The sequence below is a fragment of the Felis catus genome, chromosome A1 (genome assembly GCF_018350175.1).
Source record: "Felis catus isolate Fca126 chromosome A1, F.catus_Fca126_mat1.0, whole genome shotgun sequence".
Classification (NCBI taxonomy): Eukaryota; Metazoa; Chordata; class Mammalia; order Carnivora; family Felidae; genus Felis; species Felis catus.
The window spans coordinates 111,288,774-111,305,097 of NC_058368.1; the positions used below are offsets into that span (position 1 = coordinate 111,288,774).

At 40.0% G+C, this 16,324-nt stretch overlaps 1 protein-coding gene across 1 annotated transcript; it reads left to right on the top strand.

The window, feature by feature from the left end:
• The first annotated feature begins 4,397 nt into the window (after nt 1–4,397).
• CAMLG (calcium modulating ligand) lies at nt 4,398–14,479 on the top strand. The gene is made up of 4 exons (XM_003980774.3): nt 4,398–4,693; nt 6,379–6,836; nt 8,506–8,571; nt 13,862–14,479. The coding sequence occupies exons 1-4, from the start codon at nt 4,510–4,512 to the stop codon at nt 14,051–14,053; spliced, it is 900 nt and encodes a 299-aa protein (XP_003980823.1). The 5' UTR covers nt 4,398–4,509; the 3' UTR covers nt 14,054–14,479.
• The last annotated feature ends 1,845 nt before the right edge of the window (nt 14,480–16,324 follow it).

Below are 16,324 nucleotides of genomic sequence, written 5' to 3' on the forward strand. Positions count from 1 at the left end.
TTGTTTTAGCTTATCTCTGTCCAAGTTCTCCATCCCTTCCTGCCCATCTAAGGGGTTTTTTAGTTGAATTTTCTGGCCCCTTCCCCAAGACTAGGGGTCATGGTAGTGTCCTGCAATGATTTGGGGCTATCGCCCACCAGCAGTGGGAAGACTAGTTGTCCTCTCTTCTGCTGAACTTAAAAGCTCAAGTTCAAGGCTATGTGGGTCAATAGCAAATGATATTTTGAATAATTTTTGGAGGGAAAGCTTACCTCAAGCAGTGAGTCCTATTTGTCCCTATGTGTTTGTTATGTGAAGCACTTCCAGTGCTTTTTAGCCCATGGAATGTGCTACTGTTGCCTGCTCATGGACCTGCTGCCCACCAGGCCCAATGTTAGCTCTGCAACGCTGCGTTTTGGTCTGCTGTTTCTCTTGTTTTTGAGTCTAGTTATTTGTTTTTCTCCCTTGACATTTTTAGCTGTTATTTCTGTGTGGAGTGGAGAGGAGTCCAAGGATCAACTTACTGCCTAAATTTATCCCCCGGAAACTGAATTCCAGTTTTATCACTTATGACTCAATCTTTTCAGCTGTGTATCTACATTTTATCAATCAAGTATTATTAGTAGCCCGCCTAAACAATGCTTCTAGCATCAAATAAAAATTATACATAAGACTCATTGAAAATGCCATGTTTTGGGGCGCCTGGGTGGCGCAGTCGGTTAAGCGTCCGACTTCGGCCAGGTCACGATCTCGCGGTCCGGGAGTTCGAGCCCCACGTCAGGCTCTGGGCTGATGGCTCAGAGCCTGGAGCCTGTTTCCGATTCTGTGTCTCCCTCTCTCTCTGCCCCTCCCCCGTTCATGCTCTGTCTCTCTCTGTCCCAAAAATAAAATAAAAAACGTTGAAAAAAATTTTTAAAAATGCCATGTTTTGGGGCACTTGGGTGGCTCAGTCGGTTAAGCATCTGACTTCAGCTCAGGTCATGAACTCTCGGTTCTTGAGTTCGAGCCCCACACCGGGCTCTGTGCTGACAGCTCAGAGCCTGGAGCCTGCTTCAGATTCTGTGTCTCCCTCTCTGTTCCTCCCCCGGTCACACACACACAGACACACACACACACACACACACAGACACACACACACACACACACACTCTCTCTCTCTCAAAAATAAATAAAGATTAAAAAAATTTTTTAAAAATGCCTTCTTTTGACACTTCCTCTAAAAGAAAAATTTCTGCAACTATTCACGTAAGTGTAATCTAGTGCTGTCAGTGCTAGATTTGTGGCAAAGTGGTAAGTTTTTTAAAGTTAATTTATGTATTGTGGGAGGAGGGGCAGAGAGAGGGAGAGACAGAGTCCCAAGCAGGCTCTTTGCTGTCAGCACAGAGCCCGACATGGGGCTGCAATCCACAAACACTGAAAAAAATCAAGGCAGACGCTTAACCCAGTCACCCAAAGCGCCCAAAATGGCAAAGTTTTAAAGAATGGATTTGTCCTTGTAAAGTCCATAGTGAGGGAGATAGAAATTAATATAAGAATCTTAAGTATGTGAGGCACCTGGGTGGCTCAGTCAGTTAAGTGTCCCACTCTTTTTTTTTTTTTTTTTAACATTTTTTAAATTCATTTCTGAGAGAGAGGGCGTGAAATAGGAGGGGCAGAGAGAGGAAGAAGGATCCAAAGGGGCTCTGCCCTGACAGCAGAGAGCCCAATGTGGGGCTTGAACTCATGAGGCATGAGATCATGACCTGAGCTGAAGTCAGAAGCTTAACTGGCTGAGCCACCCAGGCACTGAGCCATCTAGGTACCCTGTTTCTGACTTTTGATTTCAGCTCGGGTCATGATCTCTGCATTCCTGAGTTCAACCTCCATGTCAGGCTCTGCACTGACAGCAAGGAGCCTGCTTGGCATTCTGTCTCCCTTGCTCTCTGCCCTTCCCCCACTCTCTCTCTGTCTCAAGAATAAATAAATTTTAAAAAATCTTAAGTACGCACATCATTTGTCAAAGAATCACTTATACCACTGACAAGTACTAGGAAGTTTAATAAATAAACTGCAGAAACCCGTAGATAAATGGTTCCTCAGGAATGAGAAAGTATGTGACATAAAATCTTCACATTTCTAATTCTTATCTAACTAAAGGGGCCATCATGCATCTAAGGAGACAAATTTTTTATTTGGCTTTCTATAGGCCTTCTTAAGTGAAAAAAATATTGTTTATCCTAGAATTGTATTTGGTTTCAATTTATTAGAACTATACTTCATTAAGTTCTGCACATTTATTATACTTAACAATTACTTCAGTTTTAGAATTTTTTAAAGACACTATTGGGGACTCAGATATAGGTCTGTACACAAAGGCAGGGGAACCGTTTCTAATGCTTTGTAATTATTAACCAGGGCATGTCCTTGGGACTTAGCTTTCATTCCATCAAGGGAGAACATCCGCATTTATTTATATTTTTATTTTTTAATGTTTATTTATTTTTGAGAGAGTGTGAGTGGGGGAGGGGCAAAGAGAGGGGGTGAGCAGAGGATCTGAAGCAGGTTCTACGCTGACAGCACTGAGCCCAATGTGAGGCTTGAACTCTTGAACTGCAAGATCATGACCTGAGCTGAAGTCAGATGCTCAACTGACTAAGCCACCCAGGCACCCCTATTTCTAAACAAACAAACAAACAAACAAATAAATAAATGTTTATTTATTTTGAGAGAGAAAGAGAGCATGGATGCCAGCAGGGGAGGGGCAGAGAGGGACAGAGAGAATCCCAAGCAGGCTTTGCGAAGTGAGCACAGAGCCCAAGGAGGGGGTTCAATCTCCAGAACCATGAGATCACAACTTGAGCTGAAAGCAAGAGTCCTAGGGCACCTGGGTGGCTCAGTTGGTTAAGCCTAGAACTTTGGCTCTGGTCATGATTTTGTGCTTCCTGAGTTTGAGCCCTGTGTTGGGCTCTCTGCTGACAGTTCAAGAGCCTGGAATCTGCTTCAGTTTCCAGTTTCTGTCTCCTTCTTTCTCTTATCTTCCCGGCTTGAGTGCTTGCGCTCTGTCTCAAAAAACAAACAAGCAAACAAAAACCAAAAGAGTCCCATGCTTAACCCACTCAGCTGCCCAAACACCCCAAAATCCGTGTTTATATCTCAGCTCCTCATGTTATTGAATCCAAAAGATAAATTGTTAGATTTTTTTTTACACTTTTTTTCTTAAACTTCTTATCTGTTTGGAACAGAGTCAGGTGACTAATGGTTAAATACAGTATTTCATTACTTTCTGTTTAGGGAGGATTTCACCTGCTTCCTAATTTTGACTATGAGTTTGACTCATTCTGGTTTCATTGCAGGGGACCCACTAGATAGCCTCACCCTCTGGAGCCTCAGGTGCGAATCGGCCACAAGGCCTCCTCAGCAAGCGTTGACGGATGATTCGATTCCTTCGTTCTTTTACTCATTCACTTTATCTTTATGATTAACAGCTGCATACCAAATGCAGGGCTGCGTTATGACTTTTGTATGCCCTACACACTTTTCTTTCATGGGCTCCTTCCTCCATACAGGCATTATTAAATCGTATTTTAGGACTGTGTTAGCAAAGGATGACTATAATCCAGGTCAGATTATTATATATTAATTATTATGCTTTTCTTCTGACTTTAAAATAAATTAAAATTAAAACATTTTCTCAGGCTCCTAATACTATTGTGGACCTCAACACTGCTTTAAGGCTTTAAGCGGGCCCCGCTGAGCGCTCACATTGTTCCAGGAGTTGCAGTTGCGAACAATATACAATGCTGGAGCCTACATTCTAGCTGGTGAGAAACAGACATAAACAAAGTAAGTACATTTATCTTGCGAATCGGTTACAAGTGTTAAGAAAAAACAAAAAGGAGAACGTTACGGAGTGTTGAGAAGGGTGGCAATTTAAACAGAATGGACAGGACAAGCATCACTAGGCAAGCCTTGAAGGAAGATGTGAACAAGGCCTGGAACACGACAGGTATATACTTGGGGAAAAAAGACCATTAAGGAGAAAGTCTCAGCCACAAAAACAAAACCTAAAAGCAACTCTCCCCAAAGCGTCGCTCCTCGAGTTACGTATTTCCGTAATCTATTAGCGAGGTCGCAGAAGGTCATTGGAAACAAGTGCCTGCCGCAGCAACCTCCATTTTGCTTTTGGGCACAAGCCTAAGCTACGTATGGGCCTCATCTGTATTCCTTTACCGCTCGTTAGTTTGGGGGTTCGCTTTTCTTCATGTCCTCGTGAAGAGCAGAGAACCCTGTCGACGGAGGAGAGGAACATTGGTAGTTAAAACAGGCAGGAGGAACCAGGGCGGCCCACTCTGCCCTCATTCAAAATGGTGGCGCGAGACTCGCGCTTTGTCCGGTCGGGCGGCGCGCATGCTTAGCCAGCCTCTCCGGCTTGGCGTTCTGGAGGGGCGGGCCTACGGCGGGGGAGGCGGGGGGCTCGCGCCCTGCGGCCTGGCCTGAAGTCATCTGCGCTGCCTCTGCTACCTGCAGCACCACCTTCATCCTTCCCTACCTATGGAGGGGAAGATGGAGCCTGTGACCGTAGCGACAGATAGCGGGGACCGGCCGGGGGCTCCAGCGGGCTCAGGCCTGTCGGCTTCCCAGCGTCGGGCCGAGCTGCGGCGGAGGAAGCTGCTTATGAACTCGGAACAGCGCATCAACCGGATCATGGGCTTTCACAGGCCCGGGAGTGGCGCAGGTGAGAACCTCCCATCTCCCTTCAGCTCCCGCCCACCTCTTTGAGTCTTGAGGATCGTTCTTGCTTTCTCTCCAACGCCCCGCTGATCTTTTTGACAAAGCTCTGCTCTCTGACCTCCCCTCTGTCCCTGCTTTTTAGGTGATGTCTCAAGTTCTCACTTCTTAATCTCTGGACGTTTCTAGTACCTGTCTTCAGTTTTCCGTAGGTTTCGCTCTCAGATTTTCCCTGTTCCCGCCCCAGGTTGTGAAACCTTGGCTCCTGAGCCCAATGGCATGGTGCCCTCTGCCCAGTTATGCTAGACAGCCCCTTGTTCCCCTTCTTTCCCCACGCCCTCCCCTCTTTTGAAGGGCGCACATTTTCCGCCCCGGTTACATTGCTCTCTTGTGCCCTTCAGGAAGAATACTTGGCTTTCTTTCCGTTCCAGATGCTTTCCCTTCTAGTGCCTTCCCTAGTATCTATCTTCCTTCTTTTGCTTTTCGCTGTTACTCTGTCGGCACAGGGGAGCTTGTGCTTACTGAACTGCCCCCCTAGTCCTTCCTACGTGGATCTAGGACCCTTACGGTCTTATCGTAGTGTCTGTGTTCAGTGCCCTCAACACTGTCATCTGCAGGCTTTCAACAACAGGAGAATAAATTTGGAGCGACCATTCTTTGTACCCTAACAAGTGGGCCGTGCCCACCAGAGGTCTTCTCTTTTAGTGTGCTGAGATTGATGTCAGGAACTGCATTTAACCCTAAAGAGAGTTCCTCATTTCTCCCCCAATGCATGTACAATGAGTTCCTAAAAAATTTTTTTCATGTGATTATTTATGGAACACTTAATATGAGCTAGTGCTCTCTAAGTTTCCATTCAGTGCCTGTAGTAATTGACGCTTAGTCACTGTTCGCAAGCTACTTAAATCTTTGTGATTTCTGCGGGGCTTTAGATGGACAGCTCTGAACTTTTAGATAGTTCACAGGTTTGCAGCCAGAACTACTAGGAAAGGTAAGAAGCGCTTTTTCAAATTCATCTAGAACAGCAGCTAGAAAACACATTTCTCCCTTTAATAATTAAAAGCAGGGTATTTATTCTTTCCCAAGACATGTATTTGTTATCCTTCTCGAGGTACATTCTGTATTTTGTTCTTTTGCTTTGAACATTCTGTCACTAAAGGCTTTATTTTGTATTTAAACCCGAAAAGCATCCTAAAACTGCTTAAGTACCTACTAATGGCTCCAGCACTACAGTGGGAGGATTACGTAAACAGTAGCTGTAGGATATGCCACACCCTATGCTGACAGGACTCTGGATTCAGAATTGTAATATTAAAATACAGGTTTTAAAGAGCTTTAATCATTTTATATTTTTAACCAGATAGGCTAGAGCAGGCAGTGCAGTCATACTTCTGGGATATATTATCCATGAAAACCTGGTCTTTTTGGCTTGCTCCATCCATGACCATCTTTCCCAATTTGTCTACTAGTCTTCTACTCCCCAAATTTGGATTATGTCCTTTGCAGGAAAACTCTTCTGGAGTGATGTATTTTGAGCGTGTAGAGGAAGGAACTAGTTTATTTTTTCGTGCGGAACCAGTATTTAGATTCAGAGACTGCAGAGTTCTACCAGTAGCAGCATATTTTTTAATCTTAACGTGAAAAGTGTTTGCCAGTATACACTACATAAGGCTTCTAAATTTCTCTTCTCAGAAGAAGAAGGTCAAACAAAATCAAAGCAGGACAGTGACAAACTGAACTCTCTCACCATCCCTTCAGTTTCAAAGCGAGTAGTGCTGGGCGATTCGGTTGGTACAGGAACTACTGACCAGCAAAGTGATGTGGCCGAGGTAAAGGGGACTCAGCTGGGAGACAGATTGGACTCTTTCATTAAACCACCTGAGTGCAGTAATGATGTAAACCTTGAGCTCCGGCAGCGGAACAGAGGGGACCTGACAGCAGACACTGTCCAGAGGGGTTCTCGCCATGGCCTCGAACAGTATCTCTCCAGATTTGAAGAAGCAATGAAGCTACGGAAACAGCTGATTAGTGAGAAACCCAATCAAGAAGATGGAAATACAGCAGAAGAATTTGACTCTTTTCGAATATTTAGATTGGTGGGATGTGCTCTTCTTGCCTTTGGAGTCAGAGCTTTTGTTTGCAAGTACTTGGTAAGAAACATAATGGAAAATGCAAATTGGTTATGTGATGAGGACTATTAATCTGTGGGACTGATTGCCAATATTACTGTTTACCAGATTCATGTGGCTGTTTGGGGATATAGTATAAACTGCTGTTCACCTAGATATAGATGAAATGTCCTGGTTAAATACAGAGCCCAGTAATAATTGCTTAACTCTTTCTGTATTCTAGGCAGCATTCTAAGTGCTTTACATGTATTAATTCATTTAACCTCATCCTCCTGAACTAGGTATCATTGGACTCTGTGTTTTATAGATGAAGGAATGAAGCCTCAGGGGTTAAGTCATTTGCCCAAGGTCACATCGCTAAGTGACAGCTGGGCAGTTGCTTTCCAAAGCCAAAGGGTAAAGTATCTACGTGTACTATAGATTAATTACCACTTTTCAAATAATTTGAAACCTTAAAATGCAGTTGCTGTGGTCCTGAACAGGAGCTTTAATTTAATATAATCCTGAACCACATAATTTTCCTGTCGTTCAGAAAGCACCTCAGCATTTTATAATGTGGTAGTATCATCATAATGGCAGTTCGTCTTTATTTTACCAGAACGTGCCGGGAGAATTGAAGAAAGCCATAGCTCATAGTTTAGTGTCTTGCTCTTCGAAGTATTTCCATTCACTAGACATTTAAAGAATATCTACCAGGTACCAGGTACATAAGCAAATTTTTCAGATTATGAAAGTTTAGGTTACTCGGCAAAAACCTTTCTTAAAATCAGTTTTATGCATTTTTTCTTAAGTGAGAATCTGTTGTACAGACTTTTTTCTGATGTTAAATTGTCCTAGCTTTCAGCATTTAGTGAGATGTGTAGCTGCTTTCTCTTATTGAGAGGGCTCTGTGTTTTTATGATTTGAAAGTTAGGTCCTATTTTTATGCCTCATTTTTGTGTGAGGTTTTTTTGGTTTTCTGGGGTTTTTTTGCTATGAGATTTTCAGCTGCTCTTTCTAAGTACTTCCATCTGGTGATGTTTGTTTGCTTGTTCACTCCATAATATTTTTACGTTTAGGAATAAATGTAAATTAATTATTGTTTTGATCTTTCTGATTATATTGTGTGAGAAGCAAGAAAACCATGCCATTTTATCTATAACAAGAAAAGCTTGTCATTTGGATGTCAGACATAGAGTTAATAAGTCAACTTCTTGCCCCAGAGTCTGGGAATGCATGTTATCTTTTGAGTACTGGGCCTTTATGTGTGCTTCGAAATTGTCAGTTAGTTACTTCTCGGTGAGAGAGATGTTACTGCATAATGTGTTACACATCTATCACCATTGAATACTCTAAATCATTTAAAGAGTAAATTTTTGTGAGAGAAGACATTTTGGGGGACATCAAAATAATGTGACTTGAGAAGCATGTTTTTTAATAAGGACTTAATTATAAGCTTAATTATAAACTTATTTATAAACTTAATTATAAGTTTTATAATAAGGAAATCTAGTCCCTTTAGTTTTTTCACCCTTCTGCAGAAACAAGACTGCTCTCAGCCACTAAAATTAAGTTGTTGTTGTTGTTTTTTTTTTTTTTTTTTTTGCCATGTTTTTGCTTGGAATTTTACAGCTGCTGTTAGTTTAGTTTGATTTGTTGTGATTTGAATGATAATGTTGGAAATACATAACTTTATCTTCTGTCTTCACAGTCCATATTTGCTCCGTTTCTTACTTTACAACTTGCATACATGGGACTATACAAATACTTTCCTAAGGTAAATTAAAATTTTTTCTAAATTGGGGTGATGTGTTTAGACCGATTAATGATTAGATAATTCTAAGAGCTTAAAAAAAATTAGTCATACTCATGGTCTGAATCAGTGTTACTAAGAGTGTCATTGTCCCACCAATGCTGATCTTAAAACTTTCTTTTCTATTTATAATGAGTTAAGTTCAGGAGGGAGTGATTAGAAACTTGTTAGCAATTTGAAATTGCCATAACATTTTTATCATATTTTACAAATATGTCGATCTACCATAGACTGGTGGAAAAACTTAACTACAGAATTTGAATAGTACTTGTCTGAGAAAGTATTGAGTTTAATTACTTAGTGAATGTAGTGATGCATTGTCTGTAATAAAGGAAATTAATTTTAAGAGGGGGCCATTTATCTTACTGTGCTCCTTTCTAGATGCTTAACTGCAGTGCTGTTTATCTTAATGTCAAGGGCCTGGTATTTTCAAGAAATATTTGGCCAAAACTGCATTACAGAATCATGTAGAGTGTTCATGTTTACCTAGTTGGCTTACTTACAAATGTATACACAGTTTTATGGGACTTGAGTGGTGGAGAAAATAACCTCACTTATGTGATTGAGTTTTGTATGAGTTTTTTACTGAAAAACAGGTACTTGGTCATTTGCTTAGTTATTTGTTATTATTATTTATTATTTGTGTTTATTTTTTGAGAGAGAGAGAGGGAGACAGAGCATGAGTGGGGGGGGGGGGGGGGGGGGGGAGAGAGACACACACACAGAATCCAAAGCAGACTCCAGGCTCTGAGCTGTCAGTACAGAGCCTGACTTGGGGCTGGAACTCAACGAAATGCGAGATCATGCCCTGAGCAGAAGTTGGTAGCTTAACCAACTGAGCCACTTAGGCACCCCCTCATGTGTATTTTGAATGGGGTTTGAAACATTTGTATTTATGAAGAGTCAAATAGGCCATATGTATAAAGTAAGAGAGAGAAGAAAGAAATGTAATTTTATTTTAAAATTTATTTAGTTTTTTTGATTATATAGATGTATATTTATTGACCTCTCCCCCCCAAGAAAAGTAATTAAAGTGTCTGTTTAGAAATTAATTCTTTAAACACTGATTATAGTTTTACAATAGCAAAGTTTGGAAACAACGAAGATGTCTACTAATAAATGACCTATTAGGGGCGCCTGGCTGGCTCTGTCAATAGAGTATATGACTCTTAATCTCTGGGCCGAGAGTTTGAGCCTCATGTTGGGTGTGGTGTCTACTTAAAATAAAAATGTTCTTTAAAAAAAAAAATTTTGGGGCGCCTGGGTGGCGCAGTCGGTTAAGCGTCCGACTTCAGCCAGGTCATGATCTCGCGGTCCGTGAGTTCGAGCCCCCCGTCGGGCTCTGGGCTGATAGCTCAGAGCCTGGAGCTTGTTTCCAATTCTGTGTCTCCCTCTCTCTCTGCCCCTCCCCCGTTCATGTTCTGTCTCTCTCTGTCCCAAAAATAAATAAACGTTGAAAAAAAAAATTTTTTTTTTAATGTTTATTTCTGAGAGACAGAACATGAGTGGGGGAGGGGCAGAGAGAGAGGGAGGCACAGAATCCCAAGCAGGCTCCAGGCTCTGAGTTGTCAGCACAGAGCCCGATGCGGGGCTTGAACTCACAAACTGTGAGATCATGACCTGAGCTGAAGTCGGTCGCTCAACCGACTGAACCACCCAAGCACCCCAAAAATGTTTTAAATATTAAAAAAAAATAAAATGACTCACTAAATTATGGCATATCCATTCAGAATGATGAAGCTCTGATGTATAGATAATAGTAAGCTCGCCAAGAAATACTAAGAAGAAAACAAAATGCAGCATAGGATCTATAGTATATTGCTTTTTTCGTAAAAAGGAGAATAATATATATTTGATTTTGCTTGTGTATATGTGAAGAAACTGGAAGTTTTGTGATTTTTTTTTTTTTTTTTTTTTAAGATTTTAGTTTTAAGTAATCTCTATACCCAACACAGGGCTCAAACCTACAACCCTGATAACAAGATTCGCACAATCTGAGCCAGCCAGGAATCCCATAAACTCTGGAAAAATATTACATGAAACTATTAACAGCAGTTATTTGTGATAGGAATGTGTGGGGGTTACTAGGTAAATGGGGGAGAGAAAAGGAAGGAAGATTACTGTATACTTTGTACTTTTCTCTCAACAAAACATTTTTTTATGGATGTGTCTTTTTTTTTTTTTTAAGTGTATTTATTTTGAGAGAGAGAGAGAAAGAGAATCCCAAGCAGCTCCAAGCTGTCAGTGCAGAGCCCGACTCCAGGCTCGATCTCATAAACCATGAGATCCTAAAATCAAGAGTTGGACACTTAACCAACTGAACCACCCAGGTGCCCCTGTAACTTTTCTTTTTAAGATAAAAAACAATTTTTTTAAGTAATCTCCACACCTACATGGGGTTGAACTTACCACCCTGAGATCTAGAGTCACATGCATTAGCAGCTGAGCCAGCCAGGTACCCCTTTGTTTCATTTTCTTTTCTTTCCCTCCCTCCCTCCCTCCCTTCCTTCTTTCTTTCTTTCTTTCTTTCCTTTTTTTTTTTTTTTTTTTACATGTTTATCACTTATTTTTGAGAGAGAGAGAGTGCATGTGAACAGAAGTGAGTGGGGGAAGGGCAGAGAGAGAGGGAGACAGAAAATCCCAAGCAAGCTCCATGCTGCCAGCACAGAGCCTGTCACAGGGCCAAAGCCACGAACCATGAGATCATGATGTGAGCTAAAACCAAGAGCTTAACCAACTGAGCCACCCAGGCACCTTTTTTTTTTTTTTAGAGATTTTATTTTTAAGTAACCTCTACACCCAGCATGGGGCTTGAATTTACAACCCCGAGATCCAGAATAACATGCTCTACCGACTGAGCCAGCCAGGTGCCCCTTGTAGGAACACTTAAGAAAAAATTCTTTTTTTAATGTTTATTTTTGAGAGAGACAGAGACAGAATGTCAGTGGTTTGGGGCAGAGAGAGAGGGAGACACAGAATCTGAAGCAGGTTCCGGGCTCTGAGCTGTCAGCACAGGGCCCAATGCCAGGCTTGAACTCACAAGCTGTGAGATCGTGACCTGAGCCAAAGTCAGATGCTCAACCGACTGAGCCATCCAGGCACCCCTGGAACAGTTTTTAAACAGAAATGTTTAAAGAATTGTACAGTGAGCGCCCATTTCTACTTATTACCTAAATTCTACAAGTAACATTTTGTTATATTATCATGATTTATGCAGTTTATCCATTTTCAGTCCATCTTTTTTTTTTCCTTGATGAGTTTCAAAGTATGTTGTAGATGTTGACATCAGTATGCTTTACCCCTACATGTTCTGGTCAGGTGTCATTAACTACAATTCAGTGGTTGTTTATGGTTATTCTTGTTTTCATTAAGGTAAAATTTTCACACAGTAAAATGCTCAAATCTTTAGTGAGTTTTGTCAGCCTGTGAGTCCCAAACCCTTTAAAGGTTTAGAACATGACTGTTAAGAATTTCCACTGTGTCCCTTTTCAGTCAGCTTTCAGCCCCTTACACCCGGAGGGTCTGATTGTTTTTTTCCCACCATAGATTAGTTTTTGCCTATTTTAGTACTTCTTTCTTTCCTTTTTTTTTAAGATTTCATTTATTAAAAAAAATTTTTTTTGTTTATTTATTTTGAGAGAGAGAGTGCGCACAAGTGGGGAAGGGGCAGAGAGAAGAGAGACAGAGAATCCCAAGCAGGCTCTGCCTCATCAGTGCAGAGCCTTTTGTGAGGCTCCAGCTTATGAAGTAGGAGATCATGACCTGCACTGAGATCAAGAGTCGGATGCTTAACCGAATGCTTAACACGACCCAGGTGCCCCTAAGTATTTTATTTTTGAGTAATCTCTATACCCAGCGTGGGGCTCAAACTCAAAACCCCGAGATCAAGAGCCAGCCCGCTGCTCCTGTTTTAGTATTTCATATATGTGGAATCATTCTTGTACATACTTTTTTGTGCAAGGCTTCTTTTATCCTGCATAATTTTGAGTTTCATCCATGTTTTTGAGTGTATCAGGCCATCCACACCCCCTTTTTTTTTCTTAGTAATATTCCATTGTATGACTGTGTGCATTTGTTGATCTCATCTCCTCTTGATGGTCATCTTGTTTCCAATTTTTGGTTATTATGTCTAAAGCAGCTGACATTTTCTGTGAATCCTTTTGTAGACATAGGCTCTATTTTCTCTTGGGTAACCTTTGCTTTTTATATTTAAAAAGTTTTTTTAATCATGTGACTGGGTTTGTTGATAACCAAATTGATAAATAAAAATTCAGCCTTGGGTCGCCTGGGTGGCTCAGTTGGTTAAGCATCCGACTTCGGCTCATGTCATGATATCATGGTTTGTGAGTTGGAGCCCTGCATTGGCCTTTGTGCTGACAGTGCAGAGCCTGGAGTCTGCTTCGAATTCTATGTCTCCCTCTCTCTCTGCTCCTCCCCTGACCTCTCTCTCTCTCTCTCACTCTCTCTCTCAAAAATTAAGATAAAAAAAAAAAAAGATAATAGTACTCTTTAAAAAAAAAATTCAGCCTTGAATCTAAAAATTAGATGAGAAAATTTTATCAGGGGATACATTTTCCATGATATCCTACTGCATGCGTAACAAGTGTGAATTCCTTTGCAAGGCAGATAGGGCTCTACAGAATGTTGTGATGATTCTGTCACGAATAACTCTGTCCTTTAGTATGGCTGTCACTCTTCAGGCTTTTGTTGTCGTGAGACTTACCTTACAATGAGATTTCTCCTCTCATTTTTATCCAGCTAAATCTTGCTCATTCTTGAAGGCCTGTTTTCAATTTCCAATTCCACTTCCTTTTGAAATAAGATCTTCACTGTGCTTTCTTTATGCATATAACCGTGGACTAATTTCTATCTTCTTTGAGCCACTATGCTATACATTATCCATGCCATTCATTTAGCAGTTATTTATGTCCTGTGTGGTAATGTTTTTCCTGTTTTTGTCTTGTGCGGTTGTATATATCTTAAATTGTTATTTTTGCCTTGCCTCTAAGGCTTTTTTTTTCACTTTTGATAGCATGAATGGTGTCTTTCCCATTATTGCCTAGCGATAGGCATTATATGCTTTACACATTATATGCTTAGTAAATGTTGGTTGATATATTACTGATTGATGTATTGAAACTTCAGTAATAGTTTTGAATCATTTCGGCAAAAATAGCAGCACTGATCATGTATGTATAGAGCTTAAGTAGTCTTCTGAAAGCTGTAAGATTTATTTAAGTCTTTCTGTGTACAGGGTGAAAAGAAGATAAAGACAACAGTACTAACAGCTGCACTTCTATTATCTGGAATTCCTGCTGAAGTGATAAATCGATCGATGGATACCTATAGTAAAATGGGAGAAGTTTTCACAGATCTCTGTGTCTACTTTTTCACTTTTATCTTTTGTCATGAACTCCTCAATTACTGGGGCTCTGAAGTACCATGAAGCTTGGAGAACACAGAAGGAGAAGCTTATAAAAAAGCAACTTCTCATCTATATTGCAGTGTCTCTAAAAGAGGCAAATCAGTTTACACCTTTATGTCATTCTTTGACTTTATAGGGTTGTAAAATCATTTGATTAGGAATGGAATGGCAGGTTCCCTGATTTAAAAGTGTTGAGTTTGTATTAATACTGATGTGAAGAATATACTACCATGGTCACTAATTGACTTTTCTTGTTTGATTAGAATCCCTAGTCTGTACCTTTCCCTAACTTCTAAGATTTGTAATTCCTCTTTTGGGAGCCGAGCTACTGCTTTTAGGAGAGCAGAGGCACACGGTCTCAGCCAGCCCCAAAGGCTGCGACTTGTATTTGTGTTGTTCTGTCCTGAGAAATGGAGCTGTCTTAAAAATAAAATGAAAGAAACTGAATTGTCTAATGTTAAGTCTGCACGTTTTAACTTATAAGAGCTGAATAAGGTAGCCAATTTTATCTTGTTGAGTATCTTAATTTTTACTTCAGCCTAAATATGGAGTAATAGAGGAAGTGATTAACATTCATACATGTGAACTTAGAAGGTATTTATGAGGATATTTATTTTAATTTTTACTTATGAAAATTTTTTTATTACCAAACTCAGAATTGGAAATTTTCACTTTTGAGTTTTCATTTTCTACAACTAAGGTTTTAAAGCAAACTAGAACAGCATGATTAGTATGTATAAAAATGAAATTTGAAAATTGACTGCGGTATGCAACCCACTATCATAGATACCCTTTTAACTAACTTGGTAACTCATATTTGGAAGGTTATAAAACATTAGGTGTTAATTTTGCTTGTTATCACATTTCCTTAAAGATTTTTGTATGGTCTATTTGATTAATCCTTGTGAAAGGATATATATTAATTAAAAGCATATATATCTTTTTTTCAAAAAAAAAGTTTTATTTATTTAAGTAATCACTATGTCCAGTGTGGGGCTTGAGCTCATGACTTCAAGATCAAGAGTTGCACGCCCCTCTGACTCAGGCACCGCTAAAAAATACACTTTTTTTTTTCATTACTCCCAAAGTCTTCATTTTTTGTCATTTTACTTTGAACTAGAATAATAGAGAATAAGTATAGTAATTTAAGTGTATCCCCTGACTTAGGATAAGATGATGAGCACATGTTCTTCCTGATTCCATAATGAATCTAGAATCAAGAAGATTAAAAAGCATCCTCGGATTTGTCATCTTCCTCCCAATCCCTAGGAAGACACTAGTGGTCTTCAATTGTACGTGTTAACTTCTTTTGTGTCTTTTAAAAAAAAAAAAAAAGCCCCATTCAGTCGGTTGACACATGCCAAGCTTTAATAATTATAGATCATTATCAAATTTATTTCAGAGGGAAGAGTTGGCTATAAGATGTCTGTGTCTGTTAGTGCCATTTTTTTTATTCAGCCAGTTGGCATCTCCCTTACTATTTGCTTAAGTTTGTTGAGTAGTGTCAAACAGAAATGGTAGTTTCTTAGTGTTGGGAATCATGAAGAATTTTTTACTTCAGAAATTTCAAGGACTCGAAATGTATATGAGTAAGAACTAGATGGAAAAGTGACATCTTCGACCAGATTAGTTGTATAAATGGATGTGTGTCACCACCATTGGTCCTAAAAACAATAAGAGGGTTATGAGACACTTAGAGATGGTTAATTAGGTGTGCCTGGCTGGCTCAGTCAGAGGAACATGTGACTCATGGTCTTGGGGTTGTGAGTTCGAGCCCCATGTTGGGTGTAGAGATTACTTAAAACTATTACTTACGATACTTAAAAAAATGAACTTAGAATCAAAATCTGTTTGGGAAGCCAGTGCATTTTGTTAAAAGTGATGTATTGGAGACATACTGGACTATAATTACTTCTTTTACCTGTCCTAATAGTTAAAAGAATTTTTTCTGGGACATAGAATTGCTTTGAACTTAACGTAAACATATTGTGAACTTAAAAAGGCCATCAGAATTGTCACATGATTATATTCTCTTAAAGGGGATTTAGAAATGCATTATCTTGAAAAGAGCTCTGGGCTGGGTATCAGATGCATGGGTTCTGGTTCCAGTTTAGATTCCAAAAAGATTAGTGACCTAGGATTAAGTTTGTTTCCTGAGTCTCCGTTTTCTCACTTAAAATCAAGAAATTCAAGTATATGATTTAAAAAATCTGTTCCAGCTGTAACATTAACTTCTGCATGGCCTCATCCAGTTTCATGGCTTCAAATACCCCATTAGTAAATGCTTATGAC